General features: G+C 34.0%; 1 protein-coding gene across 1 annotated transcript in view; it reads right to left on the reverse strand.

The window, feature by feature from the left end:
* Positions 1-5,779: 5,779 nt before the first annotated feature.
* Positions 5,780-22,538, reverse strand: part of si:dkey-32e23.4 (dynamin-1-like protein) — a 42,546-nt gene continuing 25,787 nt past the window's right edge. Inside the window, 7 exon segments of the mRNA XM_051117406.1 lie at positions 5,780-9,288; positions 14,314-14,473; positions 14,566-14,675; positions 14,755-14,859; positions 14,861-15,046; positions 18,749-18,838; positions 20,398-20,553. Coding sequence (XP_050973363.1) covers positions 9,232-9,288; positions 14,314-14,473; positions 14,566-14,675; positions 14,755-14,859; positions 14,861-15,046; positions 18,749-18,838; positions 20,398-20,553 — 864 coding nt within the window. The 3' untranslated portion in view covers positions 5,780-9,231.

Genomic DNA, 22,538 nt, shown 5'->3' on the forward strand with positions numbered 1-22,538 from the left:
CTGTTTACACAGTCGCTTCACAGACAGCTTGCTAGTAACGTTACCGAATTAGTTTGTGTTTTGCATTTTATCTTCCGTGTGTGTGTAAAACAGACAATAAAAGGTCAAAACTTACCTCATTTGGCAGAAAACTCCACGAGGAAGATGTCTGACGATAAGCAGAGAAATGTTGAATGCGACGGCTCCGACGCTCATTTGCCAAACAAGCCAGACAGCAACTAAGTTAACCTTACGTAAACAACTTATGTGACATTTAAGTCGTTTACCACGAAGAGTATATGAAAAACATGTTTCCCAAATTCGAAAGCCGACATTAAAATGAAACTTTGACCGAGAAACTCTCCGCATCTTCTCTTCACTGTTTTCGCGCCTATGTAAGCCACCAACGTTCTTCTTCCCACAATGCAAAGCGTAATTCAAAAATACGGAAAAACACCTGTAAAAACCAAAAACGGAAAATGTCCTTTAATTATTAGGGTACATCCTACTGTATTTTTACGGATTTTTTTTTACAGTGCATGTCAAAACAATAATAGCTTTATGTTTTTGGCTCTGTTATTCATGTGATTTGATTCAGTCTGGATCTCACAGAAACATGTTGGCTCCACTATTAGGGCTGATTGGCTTTGTGTGGAACAAACTTCTCTCAGTTTATCCAATATCATAAACAAGCAGCCAAGATAATAATCATCCATAATTACATTATTCTTGTGTGAAAATCAACATTTGTGCGAGCTGTTATCTTCTTATATTTACAGCCACTCTCCTCACGTTCTCTTCTGACAGTCTGCTCTGCATATTCTATATAAATGCTGTATTTAATAAACAACACTGCAGATTGAAATTTAATTAATATTACATGAGCACGAACAGAACTGTCACAAGTGTGACATAAGTTTTCTAGTGTGCTTAATGTACACTTTTTGTGTACTTCAAATTTTAAAGTATATATATTTTTTAAAAATACGGATTTTTGATTTATCCAACAGACAAATCTAAATAGCTGTCAACAGCACAGATGCTGCATGAGCCTTAAGTATTTCTCTGAGCACACATTCCCGTTTTTGTGTTGAGACTGCAATAAGTCACCAGTTTTCTGATGATGGGCAAAAAATAGCCTGCATGCCCACGGCCTTGACAGTGCTGACAGAGCGATTTTTGTTGTGTTTGGATGTTTGCACAATTCCTTAGGGAAAGATCCGTGATACGGCGCGTCTCCCTCTGAGGGAGAAAAGCGCCACAGAACGAGCTCTGCTTTCTCTTTGATTTCTAATCTAATTTTAGCCACTAAATACTCCAGCACACATCGAGGAGAAGATGACCTTTTATGCTGGCATATCAAATGGCCGTTCTTCAGCATGATAACCAGCGCTGGGCTTTTACCTTTCTTTGCCTCGCGGGAAGTTGACAGGTCTCTGCGTGAAGTCCATCCGACTGCAGCCTCTGCCTTTCTTTGTAAGAAGTAACTCCAGTGTCCTGAGGCAAACTAAGCTATTACTGCATTCATTAGCTCTGTTTCAGCCTGCAGGCTTTCTGGACTCATGGACTACCCTCATTCTCAAAGTCATTTGTATTGTGAAGTGTTTTCGTTTGCGTCTGTAGTGCAATACCAGGATTGTCTCATTTATTAAGCTAATTTGCCAGACGCTTGTATGGAGAATAATTTACAGTTCATTTCATGAGTCTGTTTGTTTCCTGGGAATTGAACCCATGACCTTGACTATGCTGTTAAGCTACAGCAAGGTAAATGAGAGAAACAAATTATGCACTCCAATATAAATTAAAATCGCTTTATGTTTACTGAGGGATAATGCAGGTGTTAGGCTGGTTTTAATGGACCTGCACTTGTACAGCACATTATCTTTCCTCCTCACAGGTCCTCTTATAATGTTAGTCAAGGTGTTTTGTAGCAAAACTTTGAAATTTAGTTTTGCATGTCTCTCTGGATTGTAGAATTAAACAGCCTATTTTTTTCTGCCATACCTTTAAATTTAGCATGAAATGGAAGTTTAAGCTGGGGTATTGTGATGCATTTCCTTTTTCTGAAATGGATAATAAAATAAGGGGAAAAAGCTTTAATGGAACAAAACACCCATATGATATTTAATATATTTTGCAAATAAATAAATAAATACATAAATAAAATGCCATTATGCCATAGAAATTAAAAATGCATTTGTATACGTTAAATGCTTATTTTGTCTCTCCACACAGAATAAAATGTAGTATAAGAAAAACGGGGAAAATCTGAAAATTAACACACATCAGAAACAGAAATTAATTTTATTTAAAAGAGCTTTACGAGCTGTTGTAAGATATTTGTAAGACATTTTTGTAAGACTTTTAGAGTTCATTAAAGAATTCAAATACATAACATTTTTCTTGAAAATAAAAAAAAGATATGCATTCAACCTGCATTCAAGTTTCTAATGTATTGGTTAACAATTATGAATAATTTAAAAAGAAACTTAAGTTTTGGAATACATTTTTGTCAAAGAATCCAATTTTCTTTTTCCTTTCTGTCACTGAATGTATTATTCCAAAAGCGTATACAGGTGGGTAAAAAGATCTGAGAATCTGAATGAGCCAAATCTTGTTTCCATAAAAGTGACCTTGAAAAATGTTTTACATTCGTTGCAGTCTCCAAATAATGACAGTACTTTTTAATGGAGCACAATTCTGTAACTCATGTTTGCTGCATCAAAATAAATCAATCTTTAGATTTAGACAGTATAAATAAGAAATGCATCTGAAATGTTGCATGTTTTAGCAGGATAAAACATCAGCGGCTGCCCCAGATCAGTCACATACGTATGTTATGAGAAAAAAACAGCACCCTCTCTAAGTCAGCTTATCATAATTCACGACAGCTTCTCCACATATTTGCTTTGTTGCAATTACTTTTGCGTAACCGCCTCTGGAAAGTGATAGTGTGTAATTCAGATGTGATTAATTGCTGCTGTCTTTCCAGACGTGTCGGTGCATTACATTTACATGGATTGACACCCGTAGATGAGTTTTATAAGAAAACTTCTCCAGGTTAACCTGATATGGATACTCAAGTGCTGAATGAATATCATCTCATTTGCATGTTCAGTTTAATGATATGTTTCCTCTGAAAGGCAAGCAGTGCTGCCACCCATGTAAATCCTTGAACGTCTGGCTCGGGTCTTTAGTGATCCAGGTCATCCACTACCCTCCCCTTCATTCATTTTTTTTTTTTTTTATTAGACCTGCACCTTCTTAAATTCTACAATCTATTTATCAACAATATTACAAGGGGGAAAAAAAGTAATTGTAAAAAAAAATGTCTATTTTTCTAAAGTCCAATTCTGAAGAAAAATTACTTTTCTTAGAAATGTGATTTATATAACGCAATTCTGACTTTATAACTGGCAATTGCAACGTTACATCACAGTTTTGCACAGTTATCTCACAGTTGCAACTTTATATAACACAAATCTGACTTTATAACTCACAGTTTGCGACTACAGTACACAATTCTGGCTTTATAACTAATATTTGCAAATTTGTATCATGTAATTCTGACTTTGTGACAATTCTGATTTTATACCAGAATTTTGGTATAAAAATTGGACTTTATATCACGTAATTCTGACTTTATCACTAAATTCTGACTTTAATTCATGCAATTCTGAATTTATTTCACTCAATTATGACTTTTTATCACTCGATTTTGACTTCATATCACAATTCTGACTTTATATCACTCAATTCTGACTTTATATTACTCAGTTATGACTTTGTATCACTCAATTTTGACTTCATATCACAATTCTGACTTTATATCACAATTATGACTTTGTCATGCAATTCTGACTTTATATCACTTAATACTGAGTTTATATCACTCAATCCTGACTATATATCACTGAATTCTGACTTTATATAACACAATTCTGACTTTATATCATATAATTCTGAATTTGTATTACTCAACTGACTATATAATGGAATTCTGGCTTTATATCACTCAATTCTAACTTTATAAAATGCAATTCTGACTTTATATCACTCAAATATTACTATATCACTAAATTTTGACTTTATATCACGCAATTCTGACTTTATATATATATATATGTATTTATATTACTAAATTGACTTTATATAATGCAATTATGACTTTATTTCACAATTCTGACTTTATATCGCGCAATTATGACTTTAACTCAAAATTGTGACTATAATTCCCAATTGTGACTTTATATAATTTAATTCGGGCTTTATAACTAGCAAATTGCAACTTATATAATGCAATTCTGATTTTATAACTCAAAATTGTGACTTTACAGTATATCATGCAGTTTTGACTTTATAAGTGACTTAAAACTCACAATTGCGATATCTCACAATTCTAACTCACAATTTGCAACAATATTACACAATTCTGATTTTACAACTGACAACTGCAACTTTATATCATGTAATTCTGACTTTATAAATCCAAATTTACAACTATAATATACAATTCTGACTTCCAATTGCAATTTTAAAACACAGCTGGGTCTTTATATTATGCAATTGCAAATTTGACTTAATAAAATGGAATTCTGACTTTATATAACATTACTTGTTCTATAACTTGCAATTGTGAGTTTATATCTCACAATTTTGAGAAAATAAATCAGAATTGTGAGGTAAATAGTCTCCCCCCTTTTTTTTTTAGTGGCAAAAACAATTTTTTGTAAAAAGTTTATGGGGTCTCTGTAGTAATAGTGTAATAGTGTATGTTGTTCATCCCAACTAGTTTAACCCGTTAAGTTTTCTTTTTTTTTTTTTTTTAATTCATCCTGGATTTTTTTATCCAGGATTTTAATGTTATTCAACCTGATGGCATTGCCATTCACAAGCCATTTAACTTTTGTAATGTTATTTTGGAGTGAAACAGATTCATATGTTCATATATAAGAAGTGAAAGCGTCTCTGGGTCTCTCACACCCCAAACAGAACATGCGGGCTAAAAAAGATGTTACTGTTTTCCTGCTTCACTAAAAGGGTAAGTCTAGTTTTTACTACACAATTTTCCTTTCTGCATTTGGATTTATTGCCTGTAGGCACTCAGCTGAAAGAAAATCAGCAAGCTGATAAAATTTGTGACTTTGTAGAAACAAATTACTTGTTACTTTTTTCATTTCAGCACAGATAAGTGCAGTTATCCAGTGTGACTATAACAGGAATAATGTGAGATCTGCACAATACTGAAAAATCTGTTCTATTGCTGCTTTCAATAAGGCGAAAGAGGAGAGCTTTTCATTTAATTTTAATGATGTTCTGAACAGTGAACGGTACATCAACATGTATCACAAAAGTAAAATGGCAGGCAGGCGCTTAAAGGCATTTGTCAAGAAATGGCAAGTTATTTAAAATGATTCACAGCGAACTCCCACACGTACAATTACTCTCTTTCACACACACACACACACACAAATACGGACACATGCTCAACAGGAAGGCTAAATGAGTTATAAAGTTAAAATACACTTTTAGCACACTTGTAGACTATGAAAGAAACACACAGGTAGTGGAGATGTCACTGTGGACAGGACAGAGATTGACAGTGTTTTATAGCCTATCCTGGTCATATTTCACCACCAAAAGAAAATTAAGCCTGACAATTAAGCTTCTTTCCCACCAAACTGCCATTACTGTAATGTGAAATTTTAATTGTAAAACATTTTCAGGGCGGGGTAGGGTGGCTTAAATTTAAGGTGATTTCCCCCCTGCATTATAGCAATGAGAATGATTTTTTTTTACCCTGCATTACGGTAATGAGAATGAGATTTTTTTTCCTGCATTACAGTAGTAAGAATTAAATTTCTTCCCTGCACTACAGCAATGTGAATTAGATTTTTCTGTATTACGGTGATGAGAATGAGATTTTTCCCCTGAATTATGCTAATGAGAATGAGATTTGTTTATCGTGCATTACGGCGATGAGAATTAATATTTTTTCATGCATTGCAGTAATGAGATTTAGTTTTTGTCCCACATTACGGTAATGAGAAGCAGTTTTTTTTTTTTTTGAGAATTTGATTTTTTTTAAAATGCATTATAGTAATGAGAATTACATTTTGTCCTGCATTATGGTAGTGAGAATGAGATTTTCTCCTGCATTATGGTAATAAGAATTAGTTTTTTTTTTTTTCATGCATTACAATAATGAGATTTAGTTTTTGTCCCGCATTACGGTAATAAGAAGCAGTTTTTTTTTTTGAAAATTAGATTTTTTTTTTATGCATTATAGTAATGAGAATTACATTTTGTCCTGCATTACGGTAGTGAGATTGAGATTTTCTACTGCATTACTGTAATGAGAATTTGATTTTTTTCATGCATTACAAGTAATGAGAATTAGGTATCGTTCTGCATTACAGTAGTGAGAATGAGATTTTTTTTCCTGAATTATAGTATTGAAAATTAGATTTCTTTACTTGCATTAAGGTAACGAGAATATGATTTTTCTTACATGAATGTAAATTCATTTTTTCTTGTATTGTAGTAACAAGAGTAAGACCCCCCCACGCTCTTCCTCTGCATTATGGTAGTGAGAATTTTTTTCTGTTATTATGGTAATGACAATTAGATTTTTTTCCCTGGATGACAGTAATGAGGGTGTCATTTTTTTCTGCATTATTGTAATGAGAATAAGATTTTATTTCTTGAATTATGGTAATGAGATTTACCATTTTTTCTTGCATTAAACTGCATTAATGTGTGTGTTACATTTTACTGCTGTATATACACTGACATTATTATTGTTATTATTATTTTTATTGACAGCAACATCTCTGTAGCCATGCTAATAAAATACAACTACCACTACAACTGATTTTCAGGGTTCCCACAGCTTGGTTAACTTAAAATTTAGGGACCTTTCAAGGACTTTCCAGGTCCAATACCCTCAAGTTCAAGGACTTAATGTGGGGATACATTTCAAGTGAGAGCAAGGTTACATTGTGTTACCTTGTAAGATACATTGTTACAGTTTTCACGTGTCAAACATAGCCATGCAAAAAAGCTTTTTTTTTTTTTTTTTTATTTATTTTTGGCCATATGACAGAGATCTGCTATTCCATTTGTCGTATTTCTGTTTTGCATAAACCTGAAGAATATTCTATATATCCTTGAGGCAAAAATCGCACGTTCACGGCAAACGTGCCACAAATTTTGTGTCATTCGCGTCGCCCAGTGTGAATTTGCCTCTAATAGTAATCTACTTGCGCAAATAATTAAATTTGTGTTTAGTGTGAACACACCATTACATTGCAAAATCTAAATGTTCTTAGAAATAGGCCTAATTTCCTATTTTCTTTTCATTTTAGTGTGAAATATGACCTGAATAAGTTATTGTCAGGAGATTTACCAAAATGCTATAGACTATTTAGGATCAGATTGCGGTGCAGATTTCAGCTTCAGGAAACATACATCATGTAATTAGTGCTGAGACTGCAACAGGGCTCATTAAAATCCATCAGCCTCTGAAGCATTTCTACAGATCCTACTTCACTCAAGCAGCCTAATCACTAAACTGCTCAAACCTCTTGAAATTAAAAACACTTCTACATGCGCTCTGCGTCACACATATTCACTGGAATATTCAAAAAAAATGAGGCAGGACACAATTTAGCAGTATAAAGTTTGAGGTCAACAAGAAATGCATGCTTGTTACTTATCAGGTATTTGACAATGCATATAAATATGTTTATGCTAATTTTATTAGTTCTCCTTCAACAGCTTCTCTCTGTTTTTCTGGCATGTCTGTTTTTATGATTGATTGGTTGGTAGAGAAGCATAATGTGTCCCATCATAAGAAATACATTTAAAAATCTGCAACATTGTTTCCAATATAAACACCCACACACATAAATATTGGTTTTAGCAGGCAATACAACAACTACCAAATTCTCTACAGCTCCACTGGCCACTTTTGTGCTGGGTTTTAATTTTGCACATTTGTATTTGACACTAAACTAAGTGCTCGTTCTTGGTGTTCAACGCTTCAAACAGCCAATGTTTTCATATCTTTGTTCTTTCTCATTTGACCTTCTTTGACACAGGCGTACTCACTCTCACAATAAATATTCATACAAGCATAAATATTACATGGCAGTCAAGTCTCCGGCACATCCAAGCGTGGTTTGAAGTGTTTCAGAGCACAACCAAACACAATGGCTCTTTGTTCTGTGGCTCTTCACACTGCACTACCATTTATTTGCACCATGTCTAGACATCAGTCACACGTTACATCATTAATTATTCTAAACGTAACATCAGAATTAAGTTTCATTTGTCTTTCTCATTCACATTATTAAATATGTTATCACTGCTTTTGTTTTTAGCCCATATTGGCTGTGATAACTTAAGCTTATACGTAGCATACAGCTATGCCAACATGCACAAATTTGACCGAATTTAATAAAGGGGGCGGTTCGTTTCTTAAATTTACTGTAAACCCAGACACCACATTTATTACAGGATATTTACAGCGTATTAATGGAATCGTTCACTCAAATGTGTCAATTACTCATTGTCATGTCATTCCACATCTATATTCATTGAGTTTCAGTCTGTTCCTGACATAAAACTAATGAAAGAGTTGCATGGACTACGTTTAAGATGATTTATGGTGCATTTATAATGCTTTTTAGTCCATTTCAGAGCTTGAAAGCTTTTAACTGAATGGGAAAAAGGCAGCGTGAACATTTTTCATCTCCTATATTCGATAGTATATAAAAATGTGGAATGATATGTGAGTAAATGATGAAAAAATAAAAAAATGTTTATTGTTGTGTGATTCCTTATGTGAGCGTATGAGAGCTTGGGATGCACTTAGTAGCGTCTGAGCCATTACTTAATTCTTATAATGTTAAATGAGTATTCGTACGGTCGAAAAACCATTCCGAAACATTTATGATGTTGTAGATTACGACACGGATTTGATATGTTCACTATAGCTGAGCTACTGAATACAAACACACACACACTCACACTTTTGACCTCTGTCAAACACACAGTTATGGAATCAGTGCATATACAGTAGAAATAAGTGGTATTTGGAAAACTGTACACATTTTGTTGAATGTTCATGCTGGCAGAGGCATTGAATTTCTTCAGATGGCGTATTTGAGTTACGTCGCACACTCACACATACAGTACGCACAAACATGTAAACACTTTCCTGGACAGAATGTTCATGAGAACGTTTGGCTACCAAAGATGAGTCTCCCGGATCTCTGAGATAATGTTACTGGCTTTCTTGAGTGCCTAAAGGAGAAGACAGAAAGAGTAGCATTAGTTACACAATGCATAAAAAAAAAAAGCTGTTGGTTTTGAATCCTATATATAGAATAAAAATTATGAAATGACTATTGCTATTTCTGTGCTATTTTTACTGTTGCTCAGGAATTCTGATCATTAATAATTATTAAATAACTAATGAAATAAAAATGCATTATTATAAAAAACAAACAAAAAAAAAAAAAACTTTTTGTAGAGTCACTTAGTACTAATACTATTTACACTACCAATCAAAAGTTTTTGAACAGTAAGATTTTTAATGGGTTTTTTTGTTGTCGTTGTTCAAGATGTCTCTTCTGTTCAACAAGCCTGCATTTACAGTCATGTGAAAAAGTTAGGACACCCTGCTGAATTCCATGGTTTTCTGTATCAGGACATCATTAAAAAAAAAATGGTCCTTGGCTGGTCTTAAAATTTCGAAAATAAAACCTCAGATGAACAACAACACAAGACAAATTGCACTGCATCATTATTTACTGAACAAAAATAAACCCAAAAAGGAAATGGACCCTTACTGTTAACACTTGAATTAAGAGGGTAAATAACAGACAAGCACTGCTAATCAAATACCTTTGATTAACTGATCATCAGCAAGTCTGAGCGCCTCTATAAAAGCATAAGCTTTGGCAGTTTGCTGGTCTGGCGCCTTCAGGTGTGTGTTAACACAATGCCAAGGAGGTAAGACATCAGCAATCATCTTAGAGAAGCAATTGTTGCTGCCATCCATCTGAGAAGAGTAATACGGCCATTTCCAAACAATTTGAAGTTTATTCACAAGTGGCATTTAAAACAGACACCTCTCCTTCCAGGAGTGGACATCCCAGAAAATTCACCCCAAGATCAGAGAATTGGCAGACAACCCAAGAACTACACCTCAGACTCTACAGCCTCAGTTAACATGTTAAATGATAAAGTTCATGACAATACCATTAGAAAAATATGGGACAAAAATGGCATGTTTGGAAGGCTTGGCAGAAGAAAGCCTCTTCTATCTAAAAAAAAAACATTGCAGCATAGTTTAGGTCTGCAAAGTTGCATCTGAGTCTTGTAGAATAATGTCCTTTGAACAGACGAGACCGAAGTGGAGATGTTTGGCCATAATGCACAGCGCCAAGTTTGGTGAAAACCTAAAGAGCATATCAGCACAAACACCTCATACCAAAAGACAAGCATGCTGGAGAAGGGCTGATCATTTTGGGCTTGTTTTGTAGCCACAGGACCTGGGCACCTCACAGTCACTGAGTTGGCCATGAACTCCTCTGTATATCAAAGTATTCTAGAGTCAAATGCGAAGGCATCTGTCCGACATCTAAAGTTTAGCCAAAATTGGGTCTTGCAACAGGACAATGATCCCAAGCACACTGGAAAATCTACAACAGAATGGCTGAAAAGAAAAGAATTAAGGTGTTTCAATAGCCCAGTCAAAGTCCAGAGCTCATCCTGACTCAAATGCTGTGGTGAGAGCTGTGCATACGCAAATGCCCACAAACCTCAATAAACTGGCGCAACGTTGAAAAGAAGAGTGGTCCAAATTCCTCCAGAAAGATGTGAGAGACTGATAAAGTCATATCGAAAATGAATGCTTCAAGTTATTGCTGCTACAGGCAGTTGACTCATAGGGCGTCCTAACTTTGTCACACATGGCCTTTCCCTCTTGGCTGTATTTTTCTTAAATAAATAATGACACTGTGTGATATGTCATGTGATGATGTTTATCTAAGGATTTATTTTCCAAATTTTAAGACCTGCCAAGGACCAGATAATTTATTATGTCCTGATACAGAAAACCATGAAATTTAATAGGGTGTGCGAACTTTTTCACATGACTGTATGTGATCCAAAACACAGCAAAAACAGTAATATTGTGAAATATTTTTATTTCTCTATTCAGTACTTTCCTGTCATCTCTCCACTGTCTTTTCTAAATAAAAAGCTCAAAAAATATAACATAAAAAAAGATGAATAGAAAGATCCAGAGATCAGCCTTTACCGAAAATAAAAAAGCTTTTGTAACATTATATGTTATGCCGTTCAAAAGCTTTTTTTGTCGTAATTATCGAAATGAATACTTTTATTTAGCAAGAATGCTTTAAACTGAATGATAAATGATGATAAAGACACTTACAATGTTACAAAAGATTTCTATTGCAGATAAATGCTGTTCTTCTGAACTTTCTATTCATCAAAGAAACCTGAAAAAAATTCTACTCTACTTCTGTTTTCAACATAATAATAATAAATGTTTTTGAGCAGCAAATCAGAAGATTAGAATGATTTCTGAAGGATCATGTGACTGAAGTAATGAAAAATCACAATACATTTTTAAATATAATAAAATAGAGAACAGTTATTTTAAATAGTAAAATATTTAAGAATTTTACTGCTTTTTGCCGTATTTTGCATAAAATAAATGCAGGCTTGGTGAGCAGAAGAGACTTCTGTTGAAAAAAGTGTTGACTGGTAGTGTACTTAAAAATAAATAAATATATAACAAAAAAAAAAAACTTATTTCTAAGGCCAGTGTAAATCTGATTTTGTGTAGATGTAATTTCAGTTGGTTATAAGAAAAAATTTAGGGAAACCTACTGATGAATCATGATTATTGTTTGAAGCCTTTCGGTCAAAATTTGTCACGGACAGAACATCACGGTGGCTCTGAATTGTCAAACACCTCTCAAAAAGCTTGCTACGGATGCAAAAAATGCAGAAAATTGAACTCTGCCCGAATTTTTTTATGATGGAAGAAAGTTTCAGAACGTTTGTTGAAGGCACACACAGAACACATCATTCTGCTCAAAAACAGCTAGACGTAGACCATGATGCAACACTAGCTATAGCGTGTCAGAACCACCACACACCAGGTATCAAGTGCAATGGATTGGAAGAAGTGCCTCTTTTTGTGGCAGTGCTTTAGATGGGACGGATTTAAAGACAACTTTTATGAGGGTACAAACAGCCTGACGGCTAAAGCACAGCAGACTCTCAGCATGTGAACTGAAACACTGCTGCTGAATATATAAAACTACACAAAGTAGTAATACATTTAAAATAAGCCTATGGTTTTCCATTTGGACCTAGTGAAATTTATGAAAGAGTCATAACTAAGGTAATATTGAATCAGATGCAATATGTTTATATCATTATTGAGCGAATGTGCAAAAAATGTATCATTTCTACTGTTACCATGTTATTACCATTTTATTACTAGATTACTAGCTTTTTTTTATTAAATTATTTGAAAATTCTTTAAAATTACAAATTATACATCAACCATAGCAAAAGTGTGATGTAAGAAAACATATGTTAACAATATTTCTAAGAAATTTTATTTGAACATATAATTTTATGAAATTTATAAAAACATCTGAAAATTACCACTATTAACTGAAATTAATGGATTGAACTAAATTTCTTTGCACTTTTAACTCCTGACTGCTCAAAAGCAGAATTTTTTTAAATCTACATATTAATGGTCTAACACAACAACATCAATATTTATCTAGAGTGTTTTCAAACAAAATATATACATATTACTCACATAAATTTTCACTCCGAGATGAAAAATTTCTTTTTCACACAGCAATGGTTTCTCAATAGGCATGCATATTCATTTTTAATCAACAAAATTAAGTGTTAAAAGTGTTTGTGAAGTAAGGGGAAAAAAAGAAAGAAACTCGTAGAACTCAAACAAAAAACACAAAAAAAAGGTGTAAAGCCTCAGCTGGTATGCAAGTGAAAATAGCTAAGGTGTAACTTTTTGAAAATGGTTATACGACATAACTCTTGAATTATTTGCGAATTCTTTAAAAGTACAAATTATACATTAACTATAGCAAAAGTGTGATATAAGAAAAAAAAATTTAATACACTGCCCTCCAAAAGTTTGGAAACGCCCTAGAAAAGTGGGGTTTTGGACAATATTGGCATGAATCCTTTTAATGTGTGATAATTTTGCAATGGTAAGGGACAACACAAACTATGAAAACATATTTTATCACATAAACAGTTTATACATAGAAAAGCGTAAATTTTCGATTCATCAAAATATCTAACATTAGCAGCTATTATAGCTCTGCATAATCTGGGCCTAAATTTATTGTATTCTAAACTTAATTGGCAATCAATTGTTGAAGCTATTAAGGTGTGCTGACCCAAAAATCTTTTAAAAACCTGGGCCAAGTTTAAACCAGTAACCAGGCATCACAGCTGGCAAAGGGGCATGTCTGACTTTGACATGTATATATTACCATCATTATGTAATCAAAATGAAAATGATTATTGCTGGTCTACAATGATAATGTCAAGTTACTTTAATGTATTTGCACCAAAAAAAGATAAGGATTTATGCTGATATCGTCCAAAACCACACTTTGCCAGGGGTGTTTCCAAACTTTTGGAGGGCAGTGTATGTATGAGAAATTTTATTTAAACATCATTTTATGAAATGTATAAGAACATCTGAGAATTACCACTATTAACTGAAATTAATGGACTGAACTAAATTCCTTTGAACTTTTAACTCATGACTGCTCAAAAACAGATTTTTTTTTTTAAAATCTACATATTAATAGTCATAAAATTAGTTTTTCACACAGCGATGGTTTCTAAAATCGGCATGCATATTCATTTTTATCAACAAAATTAAGTGCTAACTGTCTGTGAAGTAAAGGGAAAAAGGTTAACTATTTTAGAGAGAAAAAACTCACAAAAACTCATAGAAAAAAACAAAAAATAAAAAGGATTATATTAGGTGTAAAGCCTCAGTTGATATGCAGGCCAAAATAGCCAAGGTGTAACTTTTTAAAATATGGTTATATGTCTGAAATAACTCTTACATATCTAAAAATAAATAAAATAAATAAACAAATAAAAAAATGTGTATTTATTATATATAATATATTTTTTATAAATGTTTATTTATCTCTTCCAGGTCAAAACTTACCCCAATCCATTAAGAGGTTTAAATGTACTTCAAAAGACACACAGACGTACCTCTAGCATCTGTGCAACTTCGGTGCGCTGCTGAGCAGTTTCCTGAGACTCGATGAGCAGCTCCTGCAGCTGAGGCTGTTTGTAGAGCTGACCGACCAGCTCACTCTGCAAATGCTCTTTCACATGATTCACCAGGAAATGCATGACCGTCTTTGGCACACTACAGAAAGCAGAAAAAAAAGATCAGATGTGAAGTGACTCCTGATCATCAAGTTACTTGGCTCCTACACAAACAGGCACCATGAATCTGACCTGTCCTGGATACTCTTGCGCACGATCAGGAAGTAGCACTTAATGAGCCGCTGGATGACCTCACAGTCCCTCTGCTCTCGAGTGCTCAGCTTGCGGGATACTGGCACGGCCTACAGAAGCATTTTCAGAAGCTGTTAGTCTTTCACGGTATTCTTTGAACAAGCAGGTATTGTAGTTATGAGATAGTACCGTGTCCAACAGGTTGACAGCTTTAGTGGGACTCCCAAACCCCGGCACGGGGCCTTTCTCCTCTGACGGCATCTTCTCATTCTTCCACCGCTTACCTCCATCCCCAGACTCCGCCTGTGAAAGAGACGATAAAACAAAAACTAATCCTATTTGGAATTGGAGAGAGAGAGATAGAGACGGAGGGTTTCAGTACCTGCTGGCTGTTGACAGATGCAGACACTTGGGCAGCGTCTGTGAAATCAGGATGTTTGGTGTTTATGTAGGCCAGCTCGATTGCAACTAGATTATGAACCTGAAAAGAAGTAAACATCAGTTAACATCCTGACACATTTTCAGAATTAACCAAAACTGTGCTGTGAATGTGTCACATGCTCAGGATTTTTGATGGACGATATATATTGTGTGTGTCTGGGGTAAGAATGTATTTATTTATAAGTAAGGCTGAAGTTTGATATCGTTAATTATTTCAGTGTTACCAACAATATCCAATAAATAGCCAATATTAACCCCATACAGTAAAAACAAACAAAAAAAACATTAAATCCCATTTACTTTTTTGCAATTTTCTTGCAGATTTTTGGTGACTTTGCAAGTTCAAGTTAACCAGGCATTATTGGCTGCACCGGTTTGAAAGTGACTTTAGTGTGAGATGTGCTTCATACATCTATATTACTGACAATAGACAATGGACTTTTTGCCTGTGAAATTTTGCCAAAATAACAGCACCTTAAAATAGGTGTTAAATTTATTATGACTTAATAAAGATTACAATTAATGGTGCTGTTAGTGTTTTTAAAGGGGTCATCGGATGCCCATTTTCCACAAGTTGATATGATTCTTTAGGGTCTCTAATATACTTTGATTAAAAATTCTCAATGGTTTTGTAAAACAACACCCTTTTTACCTTGCCAAAATGATCTCATTCTAAGGGGTTGTTCCTTTAAATGCAAATGAGCTCTGCTCGCCCCGCCCCTCTCTTCTCTCTGTGGAGTGACGAGCCTGTTTACTTTAGCCGCATTTAGCCACTAAACGTCCTAACTAACACATTATTAGGAAAGGTGATTGCAGAGATTCATGAAAAAAAAAAAACGCTTGTACACACTTCTGCTGTAAGTGAAGCTGGATCACAAATGATTTGCGCGAACATAGATGCATTTATGTAGATCGGGAGGCGCATTCCCTTCACAAACAAACGTAATCCACTGCATCTTCAGTGGCTCAGATGTCGGGAGTAAATGACGACAAATATGTTCATTATTACATTCAGCAACACAACACCTCAATCGCTCAATCGGAGATATTCTTGTATAACTTACATCCCTGCTTCAGGATAGAAACAAGGAAAGTTACTGGACTGTGACAGCTGGTCTGAGGTAAGACGCTCATGTCAATCAACTATCGTGGGAGCGGCCTCTGCGGGTGTGACGGCACACCGACAGGCATCTGAGAACGGCTCGATTTAAAAAATTGTATATTATTTTTACAGATTAATTAAAAACCACTGCATGGATTTTTATCATTATAGGGTAGATTTGTACATACACTGCCAACACACATTAATGTTCAAACAACATGAAAAAGTGAATTTTGCATCCAATGACCCCTTTAAAGATTACCTGTAATTGAGTGTTGGATGATGGCAAAATGACATGAAATGTAACAATAGGGGAAATAAGCATTCACAATGACATATCCAATATTAAGTGATACCAATAATTTAGAAAAAATAATAATAATACTGTGTGATATCAATATCAATAATTATTTTAATATTTCCACTGATAACTGATAACAGGCTAATATTAACATTAAAAACTATTTTATCTTAATACATTTAGAATACAAGGTAACACTTTATTTTGATAGTCCACTTCAGACATTCTACTAACAGTAAGTAACTTTGCAACTGCATGTCAACTAGTTGTTAGAGTATTAGTAGACTGTCTGCTTAATATCTTCTAAGACTCTTCTAAACTTTGCAAGTATATGTCAACTTATTCTACTAACCCTAAACCTAACCTAACAGTCTGCTCTGAGAGTTAGTAGACATGTAGTTGCAAAGTTACTTATAGTTTGTAGAATATCTAAAGTGGACCATCAAAATAAAGTGTAACCGAATAGAACACCCAACTGATAACCGATAACCTCTGAATGGCCGTTATTAACATTATACACTATTTTACGTTAATACATTTAGAATACGACAAACCACTGATAACCAATAAATGGCCGATATTAACATTATATATTATTTTATCTGAATAAATTTATAATACAACACACTACTGATAAATGAATGTATAATGTTAATATGGGTCATTTATCGGTTATCAGTAGTGTGCCATATTCTAAATTTATTCAGATTTAAATAATGTATAATATTAATATTGGCCATTTATCGGTTATTGGTTATCAGTGGTGTATCATATTACAAATTTATTAAGATAAATTAATGTATAATGTTAATAAATGCTATGTATCAGTTACCTTAATAAATTTGTAATATGATACACCACTGATAAACGATAACCGATAACAGATAAATGGCCGATATTCACATTATACATTAATTAATCTGAATAAATTTAGAATACAACACACCACTGATAACCTATAAATGGCCGATATTAACATTATATATTATTTTATCTTAATAAATTTAGAATACGATTTGCCACTGATAACCTATAACCAATAAATGGCCAATATTAATATTATACATTACTTTATCTGAATAAATTTAGAAAACAACACACCACTGATAGAAGCCATGACACAAAATGGGCTGATGGCATAAAATTTGCCAAGTTCAAGGGTCTATGTAAAGACTTGTACTGTAAAAAAAAGAGTTTAAAATTTGTCTTTCTTTAGGGCAGCATGCCAGTTTTCAAGGCCTTAGGTCTCTTTAACGCATAGTCTGTGGCAGCCAAGAAACTACACCGTGAAATGGGCTGATGTCACAATAGGTGGATCAGTGTGCATTGCCCTATATGCGAAGTTGAATGGGTTTTTTTTTTGTTTTTTTGCGGCGCACAAAATCTCTATATCTTTTATTTTTGTTGCAAAGGTCCTTAAGGCTATGTAATCTGGTGCTAAGAATATAGTGAGAAGAAACCCAATAGGCTTAAAATCTGCTTTTTGCATAATGAAAAAGTGCACCTTAAATGCATTCACTCATATGTAACAATCAATAAAAAAAAATCACTAAACAGCTGCCATGAAACCACACTTCTTGTACAATAAATTTTCATTAAATTCTTAATTTTCTATATAAAAAAAACTAAATAGAAGCAAAAGTCTGGAAACAACTATTTTTCCATACTCTGCTTTTTTCCCATACTTTTCCAGACTTGCAAAAAACTTAAATCAAATGCTATACTTTTTCATACTTTTATAAACCCTGCAGGAACCCTGGAGCATACACAATTATGTATCCAAAACTAACCATGATTATAACGTAATAAATATGAATGTAAAGAGAGAGACAAAAATTATTTAGATAAATCTATAAATACAGATCTGTGCATTAGGGATTGCATTGACTTGCTCATCATCTTAACACTTGTTGTGTTTAACAAGGATCTAATGACCAATATTCTTTTTTAAAGAAATTAAAAGCAGTATATTTTTAACAAACTTAATGACACTTGGGCATAATGTGATTGCACTATGATTGAAAAAAGTGTCAATGAGCATACAATTTTTTTTTTAATTAAAAAGTATCATTTGCCTTGAACCCAGAAACTGTTAAAACACTGATTGTTCAAATTCAAACTGAACAAAAACAAAAAAAATTGACCTCTCATTTCATATTATAATTAATAAATGTAATTATATATAATTTATACATTTTGTTTTTTGTTAATTGATGATTCTACTGTTTTAAAAAGATTGCAATACATCTAAATACAGCCCTTAACCATGATTAAATTACTGTAACACACAGCCTTGAGGTAAGTATAAGTGGTAGGTGTGATTGTGCATGTGTTCCTACCATCTCATTGGTAATGGGCAGGCGTTTCCTGAGTAAGCTGGTAACCACCTCCACAATAGAGTCATGCAGTTTGGGAAACCGCAGGAGCTCCTTCGGACATAAACAAGCACACATACATATGGCAGGTTAGCTGTCAATAATTTAAAGCATTTTTACACTTACTGTGTGAAAGCATAATATTCACCGAACACATTTCCAAATATTATGAGCATCAAAACTGTTCTCCGCTATCCCACCAGCACTCTTTCTAACATTAAATTTACGTATATAATAGAGGAAAGCGAAAAAAATGTTTAATGTAAAACAAATATACACAGTGAAGGCAGCAGGACGGAGAAGATAAGAGCAGAATGAGGGGCAGAATCCTAATGCAAGCTTGTTCTGAGTCTGTGAGTGTGTCAATCTGTTGTGCCTGGAAAAAGCTTTCACTCTCCACTTCACATTTCATTTTGTAGAAATGGGAAACAGAATTTTTCTTGCTTGTTTGAAATAACAGAGTTTGATGTACTATGCAGAAAACATTCCAACATTCATGCCACAATGCTTCCTCCCTAGTTCATCCAAAATATTTATGAAAATTGAGTCAAAAAATGCACTACTCAAAAATGGATCTGGTATTGACGGCACAAACGCATTAAAGGAATAGTTCACCCAGAAATAAAACATTGCTGATGTACTCATCATCAGGCCATCCAAGACGTTAGTGAGTTTGTTTCTTAATCAGAACAGATGGATCCTCTGCAGTGAATGGGTGCCGTCAAATAAGAGTCCAAACAGGTGATCAAAACATCACAAATATCCACAATTGAAGGAGAAGTCCACTCCAAACAACAATTTACAAATAATTTACTCATCCAAGATGTTCTGTCTTTAGTCGTGAAGAAATTATGGTTTTTGAGGAAAAAATTTCAGCATTTTTCTTCATATAATGGACTTCATTGGTGCCCCGATTTTGAACTTCTAAAATGTAGTTTATATGCAGCTTCAAAAGTCTCTAAACAATCCCAGCCGAGGAAGAAGGGCCTTATCTAGCGAAACAATCTGTCATTTTTTTCTGAAAATGAAAATTTCTATGCTTTAAGCACAAAAGCTCATGTAGCACAGGCTCTGGGATGCGCGTCCACGACGCCACGTACTATTGAATCACGTCTAAGGTCACGTGGAACTACAAAGTGTTTACAAAGTGAACGCGCAAAGACCATGGAAGTGCAAGTAAGTCAAACACTCTTTACAAACAAAAAGGTGTAACGTTTTTTTTCGCCATATCCTACCTTTTTGAGCCAGAGTACACAGACGATGAACTTAGACATGATTCGTAGTGTTGTGGACACGCATCCCAGAGCCTGTGCTACACAAGCTTTTGTGCTTAAAAAGTATACAAATTTTTATTTTTGGAAAAAAATGACCTTTCGTTTTGCTAGATAAGACCCTTCTTTCTCGGCTGGGATCAATTAGAGCCCTTTGAAGCTGCATTTAAACTACATTTTGGAAGTTCAAAATCGGGGCACCAATGTTCGATGGACTGAGGGGGAATAAATCTTCAAGAATTTTTCCATTTTTTTTTAGTGAACTATTCCTTCAAAATCTAACTACATCTTATAATATAAGCGAGGATGTTCTACATCAAATATTAATAGTCAACGAAGCACCTGTGTGCTATAGGCAGAGCAGTGCTGGATGATTCTCTGAAGTTCCTCGTGCACGAGCTCCACACAGCGCAGGCTGGGCTCCTCCAGTCTCTTGATCTGTTTCTTCACCAGCAGCTCAAAACTGACCTCAGGAACAAACAGCGCCGGTCGAGGACCCTATATCCAAAACAACAACCAAATACAATCAACCCAGATCTAGTCTGTATCTGTTGTATAAGTGTAATAGTGCATCCACAAATTCTGACCAATAATTTTCCAGGACTTCACAGCTATTCTTGATAATTATTAATGCAATTGTGATTGTACTCACAGAGAACAATTTCTATCAGCAGAAATTGTACGTAAATTTTACTATAATATGTAAACACACCTCCAGTCAAAATTAAGTTTTTAATAATTAAGACTTCAAAGGTTTCTATGCGTTTTTGCAACATTGAGTAATGTATCACAGACATATCACATGAATCCTTTCATGAACAAAGTGTAAAAAAGAGATTCACTATGCAGTGTTGAGAGCTTCGTTGATTATAATAGGACTTTGTGAGATCGCAATGAACTAAGATGAGTGACAGCTTTTAATGATTTTTAAGGGAGTATGAAAATGAGATACTGATTTAATACAACAGTTAAATAAACAAGGAGTTCATTTTTAAAGTATCTTCCAGTTATTTAAATCATGTAATATTTCTATATTCAAAATTTTATATTTAAAACATTAATCTCAACATAGTTTTATGAATTTGATTGCTCTCATGCCACCTCTGAGCTTTATTAAACATATGAAAATACACCTACAAGACACCTTTGTGTTCTTATGTGCCACCTCTGTAGTACATGTAATTTTGTACACTGATTTCATTTGATTGGTAACTTAATTCTTATTCTTCTTGTCCTTATTCTGCTGTTTTAATTAGAAATTTTAAAAAACTTCTAATATATATATATATATATATATATATATATATACACATACATACATATATACATATATATATATATATATATATATATATATATATATTTATTTATTTATTTATTTTTTTTTTTTGCAAATTGTGAAATAAAAGATAATATACTTTTAATAAAGTTAGAAAAATGCCATTACAAAGGTAAAAACAAAATTCACTTGTAAATCACTTTAAGGAGTCAAATAACAGCTCGTAATGGGAAGGCAAATTTTTGATCAGTTTTTTTTATTATTGAATAGAAGGTGCTCCTGAAATTTTGACTGTGCTCAAAATTTTTTTAAATTATGTGCACAAGTGCTTCTACAAAGAAAAGTAATGATAGAGTCCTGACTTCACTCAATCAGGGTTTGTACAGATACTGCAAAATGAAATTCCAGGACTTTCAAGGACTTTTCAAGCACTACTTTTTTGATTTTCAAGGACTTCAATCAGAGATTTCACTTATCAAGCAATGTCTTCTCTTTCAAATTCTGAAAAGAAAAATATTGTCATTACAAGCAATGTCAAAATTAAAAAAATAATAACTCTTTTAGGGTGTTTACACTTAGTTCGGTTCGTTTGGTTCAGTTGGCCCGGACCAAAAAGGAAAAAGATTCATTTGGTCCTGGTCCGCTTTGCGTTCACACTGGCATTTTTGGCAGCGAACCTAAAGATACCGAACCTAAAGGTATAGTGATACGTTCACAGCCTGATTGGTCGGGCTGAATGATGTGTATTTTGTGATGGAACTCACGAACACCCCCCCAAAAAAAAGGAAAAGGTGAGTTTGACTTAAAGCAGCGCTGCGGGTGAATGACACCTAACGTCGTCTGCTGGACTAAATGCGCTCATTGTTGCGTGTACATGATTTTATTTTTTACCACCTGCAAACTCATAAAGTGCTCATAAATGGCACTTTACCTCCTCGTTGCTCCACATTTGCCCTCTGTTCATTTTGTTTTGGATACACCGTTTGTTCCCTTTGTGAAATCATGTTGCATAGCGTCGCATCTTATCATAAGTTCCTGTTTTTGGGTAGTTTAGAGGTATTTGGTCTGTGTTGTGTTCACACTTCATTTGAACTGCACCAGAGTTCGTTTGGAAGCGGATCGAGACCCATCTTTTTCGCAGTCTAGCTGCCTTTTTGATGTGCACCAGGGTTTAGATGGCATCGTTCACACTTACTCAAACAAA

Source organism: Labeo rohita, chromosome 8, assembly GCF_022985175.1.
Source record: "Labeo rohita strain BAU-BD-2019 chromosome 8, IGBB_LRoh.1.0, whole genome shotgun sequence".
Lineage (NCBI taxonomy): Eukaryota > Metazoa > Chordata > Actinopteri > Cypriniformes > Cyprinidae > Labeo > Labeo rohita.